Source organism: Xiphophorus maculatus, chromosome 8, assembly GCF_002775205.1.
Source record: "Xiphophorus maculatus strain JP 163 A chromosome 8, X_maculatus-5.0-male, whole genome shotgun sequence".
NCBI classification, from domain to species: domain Eukaryota; kingdom Metazoa; phylum Chordata; class Actinopteri; order Cyprinodontiformes; family Poeciliidae; genus Xiphophorus; species Xiphophorus maculatus.
In genome coordinates, this window is record NC_036450.1 from 12,937,365 (window position 1) to 12,954,767 (window position 17,403).

The 17,403-nt window shown below is 38.7% G+C and overlaps 3 protein-coding genes across 5 annotated transcripts; 1 reads left to right on the plus strand and 2 right to left on the minus strand.

The window, feature by feature from the left end:
• Window positions 1-249: 249 nt before the first annotated feature.
• On the minus strand, window positions 250-5,338 carry pcyox1 (prenylcysteine oxidase 1). 2 transcript variants are annotated; one of them, XM_005811998.2, is made up of 7 exons: window positions 5,117-5,338; window positions 4,836-4,967; window positions 3,652-3,858; window positions 3,394-3,568; window positions 3,082-3,293; window positions 1,968-2,120; window positions 250-1,878 (listed from the first exon to the last, which is right to left on the minus strand). In XM_005811998.2, exons 2-7 carry the CDS (start codon window positions 4,945-4,947, stop codon window positions 1,208-1,210), a joined length of 1,530 nt encoding a protein of 509 aa, XP_005812055.1. In that variant the 5' UTR covers window positions 4,948-4,967; window positions 5,117-5,338; the 3' UTR covers window positions 250-1,207. The 2 variants fall into 2 exon arrangements, with proteins under 2 accessions (XP_005812055.1, XP_023194657.1); XM_023338889.1 differs by having other exon boundaries at window positions 4,836-5,023.
• A 313-nt stretch (window positions 5,339-5,651) lies between these two features.
• fam136a (family with sequence similarity 136 member A) lies at window positions 5,652-8,296 on the plus strand. Its single transcript, XM_005811997.3, has 3 exons — window positions 5,652-5,935; window positions 6,015-6,155; window positions 7,724-8,296. The coding sequence occupies exons 1-3, from the start codon at window positions 5,849-5,851 to the stop codon at window positions 7,910-7,912; spliced, it is 417 nt and encodes a 138-aa protein (XP_005812054.1). The 5' UTR covers window positions 5,652-5,848; the 3' UTR covers window positions 7,913-8,296.
• A 1,609-nt stretch (window positions 8,297-9,905) lies between these two features.
• On the minus strand, window positions 9,906-16,786 carry gmcl1 (germ cell-less, spermatogenesis associated 1). Of its 2 annotated transcripts, XM_023337772.1 has the most exons (15): window positions 16,455-16,786; window positions 15,253-15,430; window positions 15,039-15,162; window positions 14,852-14,948; window positions 14,671-14,768; window positions 14,435-14,547; window positions 14,277-14,342; window positions 13,219-13,303; window positions 13,055-13,145; window positions 12,808-12,948; window positions 12,643-12,712; window positions 12,459-12,534; window positions 12,221-12,366; window positions 11,425-11,512; window positions 11,197-11,337 (listed from the first exon to the last, which is right to left on the minus strand). In XM_023337772.1, exons 2-15 carry the CDS (start codon window positions 15,426-15,428, stop codon window positions 11,197-11,199), a joined length of 1,512 nt encoding a protein of 503 aa, XP_023193540.1. In that variant the 5' UTR covers window positions 15,429-15,430; window positions 16,455-16,786. The 2 variants fall into 2 exon arrangements, with proteins under 2 accessions (XP_023193539.1, XP_023193540.1); XM_023337771.1 differs by lacking the exon at window positions 16,455-16,786 and having other exon boundaries at window positions 9,906-11,337; window positions 15,253-15,440.
• Between the last annotated feature and the right edge of the window lie 617 nt (window positions 16,787-17,403).

Genomic DNA, 17,403 nt, shown 5'->3' on the forward strand with positions numbered 1-17,403 from the left:
CAGTTTAAGAAACAGTGGAGATGAACATCAAATCACAAAGACTTTGGTCTGAAAAATATGTTCCCAGGATAAAATCCCAACCTTGATTTTTACCCCAAGGGTTAATTTTTTTGTTCATCTGGTATTGTATTGTTTCTATTACTTTACTATTCATGAATGTGCATGGAAACCATTTCAAATTTCCTTAGCTCAGAGGTTAAAGTTTGGCCAGAAGGTTTGCAGAAAAACAAGAATCAGAACACAAAGCAGAAAAGGTCTCATTAATTTATTATGATTGTAAACGCATTTTAAAATCTACAATACTGTTTGGGCCTTTTCAGTGTGGTTTAACATGAAATTTATTAGGAAAGCTGTGTGTAAAACTGAAACCTAGTTAAAGTGCCACTTTCTGTAAAACTCTACAGAGAAAATCAACTAAAAGTGCCTAAGGAGGGATTTTCTTCCAACTACAATTTCTGTCCAAAAGTACAAAATAACCTGGAAGTAGAGGACAAGTCAAGTATCTTTTCCCAACATGAGTTCTGACTATAAGTCAAAAAATTAAAATGATCCTTATTATCTAAGAAATCAAGAAAAAAAGAAAGAAACATTAAGCACAAAAAGCATGTTGGTCCTGTGGTCAGGCTTTTCAGACAAAATCTCAAAAAGGACCAAAAGATCATTTCCAAAATGTTTACCACTCCAACTCCGATTTCATTAAGGCACAATCAAATTTCTAAAGCTATTATTTTTGCAGTTTGTCTTGAAATAGGTGGCACTGAAATCCCTAAATATTATCAACCTTTGGTGCTTGATGCCTGAACTTGCCAGCAAAACTCGCAGCACTTTGTTGAGGAGGTAGAGAGACTTGGAAGTTAACAGAAGACGAGTAAACCGATCAGAAAAATCTTCCAGTCAGGAAAGAAATGTAGCTAAAAAGCCATAAAGACTAACTTGAAGTGTTGAATTAGGTTTACGACATGTGCAATGCAGACGAAGACTCACAGGGAAAGAGGGAAACTTCAGGATCTACCATTTAGTGCAGCTTGCTTCAGTGTTAGAACTATTTTTATATTGTCTGATTCTGTCCGGGGTAATCAAAAAAGAGAGAGAAAAATAAACTGTTGCATGTTTGAAAGTGTTTCTTGTAAAGAAAAAATATTTTTCATAATCATGTAATCTGTGTGGTTGAAATCGCAGGTTTGGTTGCTTATCCTGATTTGATTTTTCAGAGTTCTCCTCTGAGTCGCATGTGCAGGTCCTCCTGGTCGATCTTGCTGGCCTGTTCGTGCCAGCGGTGATGAGCCAGCAGGGCCACGTTCCGGGCCGAGATGGCGCTCATTTCCATGGCGCTGGCTGCCCACTCCACGGCGTTGAGGTAGTACAGCCGGTTGTGCAGGACGAAGGGCGGCGTCTTCCGGTGCGGCGGACGGTAAGACGGGTAGGCGAGCCACGGTGTCTCGGACACGGAGTCGTAGGACAGAAACATTTGCTGCAGCTGCTCCGGGGTCAGCGGTTCCGAGGAGAACACCTTCCAGACTTTAGGGCGGCTCGCCGGGGGTCGCCTGTAGCCGTCGGGGATGTGCACGGGGTCCAGAGAGCTCAGGCTGTTGATGGCGCAGCCCTTGGAGTCGGTGGTGAGGATTTCGGACACGGTGAACTCGGAGGCGGCCTCGGCGCTCCCCAGGTAGGACATGTTCAGGGTGCCGTGCACCAGGGTGGCCACCGTCTGGTGGTAGAGACCCGGGTAGTGAGTCGGGATGGGAGGGGAGAACCCCGAGAACGTAATGTCAGACTTTCCCTGATGAAGTGGTGTCGCTATGACGACGATGTCATACAGAGAGTGCGCCGAGCCGGATTCTCCGACGTAGTTGATTTCGTAGTAAGAGACGGTGCTTCCTGAAAATAGAGAGCAGAGAGGGGACTTGGTGAGGCAGGGAAATAAAATAAAGTTGGTTTTACGCTAAATGAAGCAACATGGAGATTACCTCTCTTTGATGGACGGGTCTTCATTGAAATGGAGCCGACTTTAGCAGGGATGAGATCACTTCTGCTGTGGTAAAGGAGTCCAGAGCACACTCTCTTATTCCCACCGTCCACTGCCCACAGGCCTGAGTCCACCCCAGCTAAGGACACCGCCCCTGAAACACAACACTTCCATGTCAAATTCACTCTGGAGGAATGAACCCGAAGTAAACCTGATATTATTGTAAAACTGCTGACAGTTTCAAATACTTACTGACCCTTGACTTTGCTCTCTGCAGATCTATTAGTGAAACTTTCCCTGTTTTTAGCTTTTGTTTAATATCTACATTGTCATTTGTTGTACTTGTTTATCAATTAATCAAATTTTATTTGTATAGCACATTTCCTCAACAAGGCAGTTCAAAGTGCATTACATCATAAAAACAAGAAAATGAACAATTGAAAAATTAATTTTTTTCAATTGCCGACATTACACATCAAAATGTTGCCTAGTGTTTCATTTATTATGGTACAAAAGCAACTCTAAACTTTAAATCTGGGTTCTTAGTCCAGATTTAAAGAATTTCAGTGTTTTGGCTGTTTTACAATTTCCACAACGTTTCAAGAAGAGTAATGACACAAAGAAAATTCTAAAAATAGATTGAAAATATCTATTTTATATTTGAAAAAAAATAAACTTTTCATACTTGAAACTTCAGACAGGAAGTGAAGTGTTACATAAAAGGTTATGTTTAATGCCTCAATTTAAGTTTATTTTTTAATTTCTAACTTTAATATAAAATGTTTTTGCACGTTAAAAAACATTTTTCATTCTTCAAACTTGAGACTAAGTGTCATATTGTTTTTATGGAAGTAGCTACTACAGAAAGAGAACATTTGGAAGAAGGAGATCTGATCTACATAAAAACAGTACGGAGGATAAAAAAAACAACAAAAAAAAAACATTCATAATCCAAAAAAAATAAACATGCATCCTTTTCCTTCTCCTTCTCTATTATGCACTACTTTTTAATTAATCTAGCTCCTAAAATTCCCCACAAAATACTCCCATTACAGCCAAGTTGTGGCTGTAATGTGACAAAAATGTAAAAGAGGCCTTCTGGTGAAGACACATACCCACAAAGCCATTGATGCGGACGCTTTGGCCGTAGTTAACACGCGTTATGGGTGCAACAATATCGTTGATGAAGGCCTGTGAAAATCCATCTCCCATCATGGCCTCCTCTAGAGTTTGATTCATCAGGGTGAGGAAGCCGTCGCCTCCCATGGCGTGCAAGAGCTTCTCCACAGTAGAGAACGAGTATCCGTACTGCTGATACTGGTAGATTCTGTCAACGACAGGATGTACAGGAGGATTAGGGCACCTGCAACACTTCTGAGCTCATATTGCAGCATTGCAACTAAAATCGGTGAAGCCTACTCTCTCACCTCATAAATTTGTCCAGAACGCTCTCCACCCACATCTGCATGCGGACAAAACTGAATCCGTAGCGCCAGAGCATCCTGAAGAAGTTAACAATGAACCAGTCGCTCTCTTCAAACACTAGCTCTTTCCCATCAAAGATCGCCATTTTAGAGGGGACGTCTTTCCTCTGGGGAATACCTGTTGACAACGAGGCATCAAGTTTAGAAAACACATATTAATCTGATGATCTGTCAAATAAGCCGTGGTTGTGCTGAGGTTACCTATTTTTTCAATGAACTGCTTCATGTGTAGGTTCAGAGGGTGGATCACAGAGCCTCCAGTCTCATACTCATAATCCCCTATCTTCACCGTTGCCAGGCGCCCTCCAACTGTCCCCGACTCAAACACATCGATCTTGACAACGGGTCCAAACTCCTCCCTCAGGTAATAGGCTGCGGCTGTTCCGCCAATCCCTGCGCCGATCACAGCTGGAAAAGGAGCAGAGACAGAAAAGTAAAGCACAACGTGTGCTAAAATGGGGACTGCAGCCACATTTCTCTGGAATCACTTAAACTCTAGAGAAGATTGTGAGCATCATTTGATCTGTGAAGCACGGTGGTGGCAGCATCATGTTGTCAATGTGTTTAAATGGACAGAAATATATATTGTTAAGAAATTTGTTGTTTATAATATATATATATATAGGTATATTGTCTTTGGGTTTTGTTTTGTTTTTACATTGGGGAACAAGAGCATGGGTTATGTGCAGGATATCTGCATTTGGTCGCTGTGAAGCTTGGGAAAAAAAGTCTTTTGAAACTTGTTCTTTGGTCACAGATTGATTTTCTTTTCTGAATCTATTTAAATTAACTCCATTCTATGAAGCAAAATTGAATTCATTAATATTAGAAACTAAATATTTACATAAATTCTAGTAAAAAAAAAATGCTTACCTCGCTTTTCTAAAGTGATTTCTGTGTGCTAAATAACGCAATATGGGAGATTTATCTTTTCAAGAGAAGTTTTGTTTGTTTTTCTATTTTCCTCAAATTTAAAAGCTTAATGTCTTTAGCATTTGGTAGTATTATCTTTTTAAACTGTATGATTTGAAGCGGGGTGTTCAAAGTGTGACCTGGCAGCTATTTGCAGCCCTTTGGATCATTTTGTTATGCTCCTTACCCACAATTTGAAAATTGAACGAATTTGTCTTTAAGCATAGGTGGTTTGAGATCAACACTCTTTTTAAGGTGAAACTTTAACAAAGTCTTCTTAATATTTTTCTTTTCTTTTATTAACCATGGTGCTGCTTTCTTGGGTTAAATGTGGCTAAATGCAGCAAACCCTAACCCATCTTACCGAATGCAACACTGGACCTGAATGTTCACTGCAAAGAAGTTTGAATGATCAGAAGAACCAGTCCTCCTGGTGACTCCTTCAGGTTTGCGGCAGCGTCATTTGTACTTGCCTATTTTCTTTGGCTGCTCCAGCAGCTCCGGAGCTGAGGCCAAACTTCTCCTCCCAGAGTGCCAAAGCCCCAGGAACAGCAGGGTTCGCAGTGAAAGCGTGCGTAATGGCATTGTGGCCGTCGTCTACTGGTCTGCACCCAGGAACATAAGTGCATGAAGAAGAAACAGGAACCACTGATAACTTCTCCTGAGGGTCAAAGTTCGCACACCTTAGATCTGCCAAACCATGCGGCGGAAAGCGCAGTACTATCTTTCTACAGTCATGTTCAATGGTACTCACAATTTCAAATATCACCACAGAGGTGTTGATTCAAAAAAAACTTTGACAGAGTTAAGAAAAAACATTAAAGCGCGAAAAAAATCTCCTCTAACTACTTGGAAAAACAGAAATTAACTGGGTATGAAGGTAAATGTAAAAACAGAAAGTTAAATAACGAACTAGAGCAGTTTAACGGTTGAGTCCCTACAGGGAATCGTGAACGTCGCTCAGACTGAGAACCAACTTCCGGGTTCGAGCTTGAATTTCACAATAAAATACATCTTAATGTGTAACCCCTGACAAACGAAATAATACCTGAACTATCACCCCAAATCCCAGAGGACCACCCACAACCACATAGAAAACAAATTTCCTACAGCAGGTCTTTAGCTAAAATTATAAGTTGCCTTTTTTTCAAAATGTAGTGTGACATTTGTGACTTTAAGCGAGTTTTATTTGAGAGTAAAAATAGCTAAAAGGAAAAAAAAAGGTTGCATAGCGCTATAATCTCCTCAAGCTTTTATTTTGAAAAGCTTGAGGAGATTGGCGGAAGTTGTCACTCTCCATCGAAGAAACGGAAGAAAGTCGGAAATGACCCAATCATCTCTAATCTTGGACCATGCTTGAATGGAGGTGACCTTAGTTGTTACCAAATTGTGAAGAAAGTTGTGCGGCGCAGTTGGACTTCCGGTCTCGGTTGAATGAGAAACTTGTTCTGAGTGTCTTTGTAAAGGAGCAGAGAGGCCTGCGGAGATGGCAGAGGCACACCAGACACGCGTGCAGAGGGTGGTGGAAGAAATGGTCCAATCTCTGGAGAGGGACCACATCCGGAACATGCAGGTTACTGATCTTTCTCACACCAGGATGGCGCTTTGTTTACCAATAAGTCGTCCTGACAGGCTGCTGTTTTGTGCTGCAGGGACGCATGTTCAAATGCAGCGCAGACTGCTGCGGCCGTCCCTCTGACTCCATGACTCAGGTGCATCAGTGTATCGAGAAGTGTCACACTCCTTTGGCCCAGGCTCAGGGGCTGGTCACCTCAGAGCTGGAGAAATTTCAGGTGAGGACCTGCAGCCCTGATACCGTCTTCTACCACAACCACAGGTTTACAGAGGAACAGCCGGCTACTTTTGGAGGGATAAAGTAATATTTTATGATATTAGTAGTTCAGTTGGACTGGACCAGTGACAGTCCAACTGAAGCAACACGCACCCTATTAAAAAATAGCCAGAAATCCCCTGAGATCTGCAGCAAATACCAGATGTTTACATGATCTGCATAAAAATACATGTAACTTTTTTTCCCTCACTGTCTGATATTAAATCAGATTAAACTGCCCCTGTTTAGGTCACTTTGGATTAATCAAAAGAATACTGTTTAAAAATGTCAGATTAATGGCAATTCTGTTTTATTTTCCTCGAAATACAAAGTTTACACACATTAAGGTTACTTTGGCTTTAAGATACATGTTTTTGAGCTTCTGATTGGTTAATAATAATAAAAAAAGAAATACACCTGTGCATGTGTATTATAAAGCAGCGCCCCAAACACTCTGCTTCCACTATCTTGCATGACAGCAATAATGTACAGCAGTAAGGCACATGAATGTGTTAAAAACACTGTTTTACTTGCAGTAAATCTTACATATTTTCTTTGTCAGCCATCTATAACATAAAAGTTGTAGTGTTACCAAGTTTATTTCTATAAAATGTATATATGTTACAGCAAAAGATACAATGAAAACTGTCAGTTTCAATAAAAAGTAAATTTTTTGTGTGTTTGTGTTTAAGATGCTGGTCAGAATTAATATTCTCATCAATATTAATTTCCATTAACACTGCACAATATACGTCACCCATTCAGTTAAATATAATTGTTTAACATTTTCATGCTATCTGTGGGGGTAAAGCCACATTTTACTCACTTCTCTCCTTTTTTTTCTGCATCAGCATGTTCTCAACACTCCTTTAGCATCTTAGTAAATATATAAGGTTTAGTCACCAGATGCAGGGAGGGTCCATCCTGATCAAATATATCGTTGAGTCGTATTCATAGCTCTTGAAACATACTCGTCTACCAAATATTGCATCCAAGCGGTTCTTTCGCAACTCTTATTTCCAGGCATTAAAAAATTAGTCAGAATTTACTGTTAAGCAATATGTGATGACATAATGAAAATCGCCCACAAACTACATGTGGTAAATAATGCTAGAATAAAAATATTAAGATTTTGAGTTTAATCTAATTGTCTGAACATACGTCTCATGAAAACCTGAATTCCAGTTCAGTTCAGCATTATTTTGTGTAATTAGAAATTCATCGCTTCACATTAAAGAGACTTTAGGAAATCTTTTGGTAAATAGATGTTTGGTGTTTTTTGAGAACGTAGATCATTAATTACCTGTAATATTTTCTATAGAAATAAATAATAGATAAGAATGACTATTTGAATTATTCTTTAGAAATTGTTCACAATGTAAATAAACAAGTAGCTCTAGGCAAATTTATTTATTTTTTTCTACATATTTAATTGAATCTGCCTTTTTAATATGAACCTTTAGTTTGTTCTGTGTTTTGTTGCTTCAGTTAATTTGTGACAGTCAGTTTCTTCTGTTCTGCTTCCCTCAGGACCGTCTGACCAGATGCACGATGCACTGCAACGACAAGGCGAAGGATCTGTTCGACTCCGGATCGAAGGAGCCGGCCGTCCGATCGCTCATGGACCGCTGTGTGGGCAGCTGTGTGGACGACCACATTAACCTGCTCCCTAGCATGACCCGGAGGCTCAAGGAGAACCTGGACTCTATACCGCAGTGAAGAGCAAGTAGTCTGGACTTGGTAGACGCCAGGTTAGTGACCAGAGGATTTCAGGACAACCACAAAAGAGCAATTCAAAGACTTTGATAGTTATTGTGAGATTTGTTACTTTAGCTTAAAGCTAGTGATTTATCTAAATTCAGAAATCCAATATCATGTTACCATGCAGTGCAGTGATGGTAGATTTATTTGAAACAGATCTGACTTTTAATTTAAATAGATCAATGTTACCTCATGTGCATCTCGATGGATTTTGTATGCAGCTCTTCCTGGTCCTGCTACTCGCACTGTTTTGTTTTGTCTCAATTAGTTCTCCAGTTTTTTGTGTTGGTGTCTACCTCCACTGCTGTTTATATGTGTGAAATAAAATAACAATCAAAGTAATAAGTGTTGTTTTATGTTGCTCTTAAAAACAATTGAAACATTTTTTTTATGGAAAATTAGGCTTGAGAAGACTAACACTGTGAGGAAACTGAAGAATAGGAGACCGTAGACAAATTGTCAAACACATAAATGCAGTTACTGTAAAAACCTACAAATATGTTGAATCAAATGTAGAATCTGTTTCATTTTGCTACCAGTTTGATTTGCATTCACCTTATTTAGTATAAATTTACAGTATGGATGAGGTTGGTGGTGAAGAAGTTAAACTGAGCACAGTTCAGAAGTTATTGACTGATAATATTAATCTGAAAAGTAAACTGATCAAAACTAAACTCATTCCATAACTTTTAATCACTCGCCTAAATAAGAAGTGATGATTTAAAGCCACCTGGAGGAAAGAAATAAGTTGAAATGGTGAGAAAAAAACTTTAAAAATTCTGTCATGATTAGAGTAAAAATATTGAAGTTAAAGTGGAAATAACTTTAACTATTTAAAGTTAAATAGTTTCAAAAGTTTAAACTATTTAAATAGTTAAACTATTTTGAAACTTTTGAATCTTAAGTTTCAAAAGTGCTTCTTCCAAGCAGGTTTGATGAGCCTCTTCTAGCCGAGGAGAATATTTATACACTGAAAGAAATTTTTTAATAAATCCTTTTCTAAGCCACTTGGTCATTTCATAAGCATGACTGACGCAGGTCTTTTCTAAGTGTCACTTCTGTTTATTCTTGATGTATTTTTTTTTTTTTTTGACTTTGACATTTCGGCTTTATTGTTTTAGTTTTCCATTATTTCGATTTCTTGCTCATTTAATCTTACAAAGGGAAAGAAACAAATCTTATTTTTCACCAAGTGACTTAAAGACTCAATTGTACAACAGCTTTCTGAGTATGATGAAATTAATCACGGGTAAATGATCAGCTGGCCGCCTTGGACTAATAGTTCAATTCTCTGTACGTGGCTAAAGAGCACCAAGTGGTCAAATAATACATAACTCCAACTATCCATTATACCTGCTTGTCCTTATGGTGTTGGTCCATATTACCAAATTCTTTTGAGTGATACAAATTACTCTTTTGGGTAATTTCAAATGTTATAACGGGTAAATTACAAAAATATGAATCCAGCTATTTTCTTCTTTGGATGCAGTGAGTGTTTCTCAGCACTCACTCAGATTAGAGTTAAGACTTGTTTTGATTCAAATTAAACTCAAGTGTATTATTTTTTAACTGTTTGAGGAAGGTGATTTCAGTGCTTTTATAGTAATATGGAGTGATTCAGATTTTTCAACTTCATATTAGCTCACAAACTGATGAGTTAGCACAAAATGTCCTTTCTTTGAGAGAGAATGCTCGTTTCCCCACTTCATAATACGTTAACAGAACTGATAAAAGTCTTTAGAGCAGCTAATTGAAAAGACAGAAAATAAGTGACATTTAATTTTCTTTCAATGCAGTTTGCATTTAATTTGTTTTATCGGGATGACTGTTGCTTTGAATGTTTTAATGATTCAAACACAACCTGATAAAAAAATGTTGACATTTCTAAAATGAACAGAGGAAGAACAGGAAGTCTAAACTTTTACTCTAAACAATAAGTACAAGACAAATCACCCCATATCTTTTAATGTCCAACTTCTTTGCTCATAAACACGTTTGTGTACCTGTAATAAAACTGTAATAAAAGATCGGACTGTGTGATAGCACCACGGCCCGTATGGAAGGGCAGTTTTATTGGCAGTAAAGAGAAATATATTTTTTTGCAAACATAAAACATCCACAAAAATAAAAAGGTAAAAAAAATAAAAACCCAAATAAAAAAGTCCAAATTTATACATAATAACGGCTGTACAAACAAATTCATTGGAGATCCAGAAATGTTAAAAATACATATAATTTACGACTGAGAATCCCCCAGGTTTTCAAAACGTATCCAAATAAACAATGAATAAATCTACAGAATGAGAGCAAACTTAAGAGGTAACTGTGCAGATTTTGGTAACTACTAAGCTACTTTGCGTTTGCTATGAGTGCAGAATAAAGATTTAACTCAAGTAATTCAAACATCTTCCCCCATAAATAATGATCAGGAGCCCAACTGAACATCAGCGATGGAAAATAACACTGCAGGAAACCTGTGGAAATATATTGAACAGTCCAGCAGACAGAAGAGTCTGGCTTGACTTTACAATGCTGCTTCACTCAATATGAGGTGAAGATTACAAAACCAAGTTCTGAGAAGCTGCTCTGTTGTAGAATTGAACAAACACGCAACCACGAGTGTAAAACCATGTTAAACTAGAGTCATTCTCCTTCTACAGCATGCCATTCTTTTTTTCCTCATTATTTTTCATATGTACAAGTCCACATGAGGCAGATATTCTCTTTCAAATTTACACGTATATATGTATATTTTGATAAACCAAACATTTGTAAATTTGGACCGTTTCTTTGATGAGAGTGAGTTGGTCTGATATATGATGAATCCATTTAAACCTGTTGTTGAGCTCATATTTTTTATTTGATAGCGCTCTAATATCAACTTTTAAATAAATTAAAAAAAAAAGTTAATAAGCAGAACTAAAAAAACCTCCTCCAGCAGATCATCCCATCTTGAAGCTATGAAGTTCCTAAACCCAACCTGAAAAGCAGATTTCCCCTACTCCCTTCCACTTTAGTAAGTGGATGATTTGTGGATAAATGCATGGCAACGGAAGATGGCGGGCATCACTGAGAACAGCTTGGTGTCAAAATGTACCAAAAACTGCCCATATGGATGTGAAAATACCCCCAAACTCCACCACAAGCATGCAGTCAGTGTGTTCAAGATGTGTTCGGTTAGTCTTTGGGTGAATGTCTTCATGTCAACAGGAATGGTAGCAGCTAGTGGCTGTTAGAAGCTATCAAGACGCAGTGCGAGTGGCGCTTTCTGGTTCCGAGGAATCTGGACGGTGGTCTGAATGAGGCGAGGTATACAGGAAGTTACAGCACACATACAGGGGGAATGACAGCAACCGGCTGTCCAGGTTCATCACCACGTACTCCTGCGGGATCCAGTGGGAAGGACGATTATTAAAGGCATTTTTGCAATTTCAGCTGGTAACATTTATAGCCTGGCAGAGCTCACTGACCTGGTCCTTCTCCAGGGTGAGGAGCTGGTAACCCGTAGAGCGGCTGCAGACCAGCTTCCCTCGGCTGTCAAAGGAGGCGAGACGTAACCTTTGCCAAAAATGAAAAAGAAATGTTAAATTTATGCCTGTGGGGGCGTGCCGTGGTGGCGTAAGGGGTTAGCGCGACCCATATTTGGAGGCCTTGAGTCCTCGATGCGGCTGTCGCAGGTTCGACTCCCGGACCCAACGACATTTGCCGCATGTCTTCCCCCCTCTACTTCCCCGTTTCCTGTCAGCCAACTATCATATAAGGGACACTAGAGCCCACAAAAGACCCCCTGGAGGGGTAAAAAAAAAAATTATGCCTGTGAAAGCAGGTAAACGGTAAATGTTTTCCAAATATGACGTTTTAGTAAACTGTGTCGTTGCTAAGAAGCGTCTCCAAGTTTTCCAGACTTAAAATTCCTGAATTTTGTTCTAAAACATTTGTTTTTCAAAATGTTTTTTAGAACATTCTAGACATTTGCATTTACATTTACTTTGTTGTGTTTAAATAGATCTCTGTTCCACTTATTACAGAATTTAGATCTGTATTCAGCAGTGTGTTTAAAGGGATTTTTTTTTTTTTTGCCTTTGGACAAAAATACATCAAAATCAAATAGTTTCACAGTCTAGAACACATAGCCTACACTAGATTACTTTCTTTAAAGCTGGACTTTGTTACATCATACCTATATATGAAACGACTTGCATTTATTTTCATTGAAATTAATGCAAAAGTGATCATTCATTTAAACAAACCGACTGAATTCCTCACCTGTAAGCCAGATGTCTCCGTGATTGTAGACTCACAGCGCCCCCACATGGCTGACTGAGTGTATTCCTTTTAAAGACTATGAAGCGGTTTGTGTAAGTGACCAACAGATCAAACCCGAAGTTGAAGCCCGTCCACCTCCAGCAGTACTGAGACAAAAGAAAGAATTGGTTCATTTATCTGTGCTGATGTTACGAAACATATAATTTATGCAAAAACGGAAATGATCATAGAAACTCACATCTCCATCTTTACTCAGCTTCCTGCCACACCTCATGCTGTTCTTCTCAAACTCATCTTTGTTGGGCTCCTGAGGTCTAAACATGCAAACAGTGTTGTTTTCACAAGTAACAAGAAATATATTTCTTGTTTCATTATTTTACTTTCCAAAAACTCATTACAGCAGTTTATTCTCAGGGTCTCACCCGTTATCGTTGTCAAATTCTGTCCGGAGCATAGCAAACCACTGGTTTTTGTACATCGCAGTTAGCCACTCTACAGCAGGAATTATTGGACACAAGTAATTAATTAAAGTTGTCTGAATATCATTTAAATTTAAATATTACATGTTAATGAAGCTTTGGTTTTACCAGGGGGCAGAATATTGTCTCTCTCCAGGATGCGAGCAGATGCGAGATCGTTGATGATGTACTGGAGACGGACGAGCCTGAAGACGGAGCGAAACGGCGCCCCCTCCTCCGTGTTTAAGAATGGCTCCTTTTCACACAGGTCTGTACGTCGCCGTTCAACGAAAAACAAAACAAGAGAGTTTTCTGTAAGAAACAGAACGTTAGCTGCAATGTAACGTGCAGCTACAGTTTGAGGACATGGCATCACCTGTCCTGCGTTTGCAAAGCCAAGCGTCGGCATCGGCAAGAAGCTGCTTGATTGGACCGTCCCATGAAGAGTTTAGCTGCAGAAACATCCACTACAGAAACGCCAAGAAGAAAATTAAAATAGTGCAAAATATATGCAGACCTGTATGATCATTTCTCTCTTACCTTCTTCAGAGCAGTGTACACATCCATCTCCACCTGCATGACGAATAGGTCTGAGGACTGGATGAGCTGCTCCATCACATCAGCCCTGTAGATTCACAAAACAGAAAAATACGGACAATAAATATAGATCTTATCCAATTTATCCAAATTGAAAAAAAAAAAAAATCACTGAAATTAATCCACAGTTCCTACAGAAATTAATGCTGGAATTTCATAATTTTTCAAACTCAAATTTCTAGATTTTTGGCCTTTTCAGCAGATTAATTAAAAAAAACACTTTATACGTTTGTATGGAAGGACAGGCTGATGAAAAGATTGGTGGAGAGATCTAGAAGCAGAAGAACAAAGCATCAGAGGGACAAAAAGACGGGTAGATGGACAAAGGACAATCGGATGGATGGAAATATGTACAGACAAAAGAAAGGCTGGGCAAACAGGCAGATGGACATGTGGACAAATGGGTTGATGGACTAATAAAGGACAGAGTTGAAGGGACAAATGGATGGATGCATGGACAGACAAATAGAAGTCCTGTTGAATGAATAGTGCGCCTGTCACCATAACAAATTTTGCTGAATGATAATTGTCACAGAACAGATTGCAATAAACAATAATATTATTCTATTTTCAAGTGATATATTAATAATGGCATAATAATACAAGTTGACCCTCTAAAAGACCAATAAACATTCATTTTGTAAACAACTCTGGAACTGGCACAGATTTTAAACATCCAAAATAAAACACAACAAAATGATAAATAAAACAAAAAAAAAACACACCCACAAACAAAACCATAAATAAATGGATCATGTTGTTTCTGTAAACAGAATTGCACTTCAAAAAATCATTATAACTTAAATATTGAGCTCATTTTAATTGATCATGTGGTTGATTAATTACGTATTACAGCAGGATTAATGAATAGCCAATTAGCTTAACGATGAATGGACAGTCAGATGAGTGGATTTTTCAAAGAATGGGAAACTGAACGAAGTCTGAAAAAAATACAAATGTTGCTGTAATCTAAATTTTCTTTTTCCATACAGAATGCATACCCAAGTTCTTTCATCAAGTCAACATTTTGATGGGTCATCAAATTGTTCAGAAGCCATTCAAGGCACCTGCAAGAAAGAATAAACGTATAGACAGCCATATTAGTAAACATATCTACTAATAAAGTCCAAACATTGTTACAACATGTATGAAATCTGACTTCTTCATGACTGAATCCAGGCCGTAGATGCTGGCACAAGCGTAGAAGCCACACACAGTCTTGGCGCTGATGTTTTCCTTCATGGTTTCACCGCACTGCTGGATCAAGCCATCCTGGCAGGATGGAAAGAAAATATAGACAAATACATATAATAAATATATATTTCTATTGGCACAAAAATCAAATTGTTCATTTACGTTCCAGGAAACAGTGGGAGGTTTGTTGTGTGTACCGACCAGCTGTAGCATGCACGCAGCAGCGAGAATACTGATGACCCGGCTGGGCTTGATCAGAACATCATCCCGGTACAGAGATCCAAAGACGACTTGCAGAGCTGCACAGACACAGGACAGTAAAGAGCTGTAAGGAAAGAATGAGACAGCGTTTAAACATTTGTTGGGTTTCTGTGACTCTCACCTTCAGCGTCGATGTTCTGGTCGGGAATCTCCAAGTTGATTTCCATCATGTTGGACTCCTTCCAAGAGCCACTGAACATGCTGGAGAAATATCCAGACTGCAAAGTGGCAATGAAGACACAGTGAGGTAAAAAGAATTTTAAAAAATTGTAGCTATAGTAATAGCACAACTGTATTATCTACATTACCTGACAAAGGTACACTTTATGGAGGTTCCACTCCTGCCCCAGAGCACAGATACGAATATCACTATTTTCTCCATTTAGAAACAAGGTCTGATAAATGTACTTTGAGGTGCATTTCAATTTCTTCCTGTCCAATAAAAGCAAACCAGACAAAATTTTCAGAGCCAAGAATATTAAGATGAATAGACAGTGAATTAAATTCCTTGAGTGGACTTGCCTGCGAGGTGTGTCTAGTATGTCGTCTTCTTCCTCCTGTTCGCTGTCGCAGTCACACTGAGCGTTCCGCTTCCTCTTCTTACACTCACAGCCATGTCTTCGGCTGCTGATTGCGCCCTCTGCTGATTCCTCTGGTCCCTGAGAGGGGGACTGGAACCTGCTGCTCAGGTTTCCCATCTCTACACACATTAACCAATTTGTTAAGCATCACGACGAAAACATCACTTGCAATAAATCTGCATTTTCTTCACTCCTGCTTCTCAACCATCATCACCAGGCAGGCACTCTGTTTTTGACCTTTAGTTCCTTGCCAGCTGTCATTTCTGGGTTGTGTACTATACTGTATGCAATACTCAGTTCTGGTGCTTGAAGGCCACAGCAAATTCTTCAAAACACTCAATACAAACGGCAAGACAGATTACAGCTGATCACTCAAGAGAACTGTGAGCAAAAATCCTGCTACAGTTTTATTTTTGTCTATGTAGCTTTTAAGGACGTTGGTTCATTTGTTTCCGTCAAGAGTTTGCAGTGTTTCTCAATTACTTTGGTGCATTTCTGTGATCAGAATTAAAATTCTTATAGTATAAATTCTTAAGTAGCAGTTTCTCTTTTCTTCCAACAAATTGCAAGTTGTTTTTGGACATGAACCAGCTGCTTGGATACAATTCTCCACTATTTATTTGACATGACCACTGCTTGTGCTAGAAAACTGTTAAAAACTAATTTCCTCTCATTTAGTTGACAAAATTAGGAATAAAAAAACAGCAGATTCACATAATTGGTAAATATCAACAACACAAAATCTAACAAGGTTGGCTTGTTGCTTTGTGTGTTAATTAATCACAGTGGACGAACTTAAAACAAACATCAGAGCTATTTCACATTTCAACTAATGGTTTTGGGGATCATGTACTAACAATTTAAAAACCATAAATGATCATCTATAAGGATAAATAAACCACAAACTGTCACATTTATCTGTGTTTCATTATGTCCAAACACACTTTTAAAGGAAATGACATTATTTGACAAATTAACTGTCAGAATAGGGACAAAGGTCATTTACGTTGGTACATTACAGGTTGGTGTTATTATATATGATTAATGCCACAGGAGCAAAACTCCGGAGTGAAATTTCATTCATCAAACACGAATTAGACATGCAGTGTGTCCAGCTAAAAACAAATTAACTGTTTCACTTACCTAACGGTTAAGACGTAAAACTGAGGGAAAGGTGCGAGATTATTCTGGACGGTTGGTAATCTCTGTCAACCCTTAACGAGACAATACAGAGAGAAGCTAACCTTAGAGCTAACCTAGCTGCCAAATTCACCAACAAAAACCAAGTATGAGAGCAGAGACAGCGATTTAGGTTTCTCTGTTAGGCTGCTGCTCTCTACAAGCCTCCAGACGGCGAAGGTTCAGATGGCTCCGGTTACATTTTTATAAATCAAAACGAATCCGAACCCAGAGAAAAAAAGATATTTCAACACTGAAAATATGTGCTTCCTTTCTTCTTCTTCGTATTCTTTATTGTAATCACGGTTGGCAGATCAACTATGATGGCGCATTACCGCCACCAACTGGACTGGAGTGCAAGTACACCTGGCTGCAGCAAACAGAATGGGGGAGAAGGGCCTCGCTGCAGCAAACAGAAAGGGGCGGGGGCGGACCTTTCCGTCAGTCCCATACCTTATTTGGAAATGGGACTATTGCATTCCGGAAATGAAGGGGGCGCTATTTTCATAATCACTAGTATAAATACCTTAAGACGCGGAGTTAAGAAGGTTGAGAGGTTCTTCCTCTGGTGTTCGGCACACGATCAACAATGCAAAACTCACAAAGTCAACAAAAGGTATTTTTACCTTCTTAAATTTTTTTCACATAGTAAATCAATACGCTTTTCTAGATTAGGTTGAAAATATAATTAACAGCTCTAAACTAGTGAAATTCGTAATTCATACAGGGGAAGGCTAATTTTAGCATGTAGCATAGCTAATTATTATCCCGCAGGGCACCATTAGATAAAAATAGAAAAGTAGATAACATGTATAATTGAGAAATGTATTTTATGCTCAAACTTTGTTTTTTATTCTCATTATACAGATCCACGTATCTATTTGCAACATTCGGAACGGAGAGAAGATTCTTC

Excerpts from the sequence above, each read along its gene's own strand:
- gmcl1 (XM_023337771.1), bottom strand. The coding sequence starts at position 15,440 with ATGTGTGTAGAGATGGGAAACCTGAGCAGCAGGTTCCAGTCCCCCTCT. Across the intron at positions 14,343-14,434 it reads CTGGATTCAGTCATGAAGAA|GTGCCTTGAATGGCTTCTGA; the intron begins GTCAGATTTCAT and ends TCTTTCTTGCAG. Across the intron at positions 11,338-11,424 it reads TCACCCTGGAGAAGGACCAG|GAGTACGTGGTGATGAACCT; the intron begins GTCAGTGAGCTC and ends TGGATCCCGCAG.
- pcyox1 (XM_005811998.2), bottom strand. The coding sequence starts at position 4,947 with ATGCCATTACGCACGCTTTCACTGCGAACCCTGCTGTTCCTGGGGCTT. Across the intron at positions 3,859-4,835 it reads GGAGCAGCCAAAGAAAATAG|CTGTGATCGGCGCAGGGATT; the intron begins GCAAGTACAAAT and ends CTCCTTTTCCAG. Across the intron at positions 3,569-3,651 it reads GCAGTTCATTGAAAAAATAG|GTATTCCCCAGAGGAAAGAC; the intron begins GTAACCTCAGCA and ends CGTTGTCAACAG.
- fam136a (XM_005811997.3), top strand. The coding sequence starts at position 5,849 with ATGGCAGAGGCACACCAGACACGCGTGCAGAGGGTGGTGGAAGAAATG. Across the intron at positions 5,936-6,014 it reads ACCACATCCGGAACATGCAG|GGACGCATGTTCAAATGCAG; the intron begins GTTACTGATCTT and ends TTTGTGCTGCAG. Across the intron at positions 6,156-7,723 it reads CAGAGCTGGAGAAATTTCAG|GACCGTCTGACCAGATGCAC; the intron begins GTGAGGACCTGC and ends TGCTTCCCTCAG.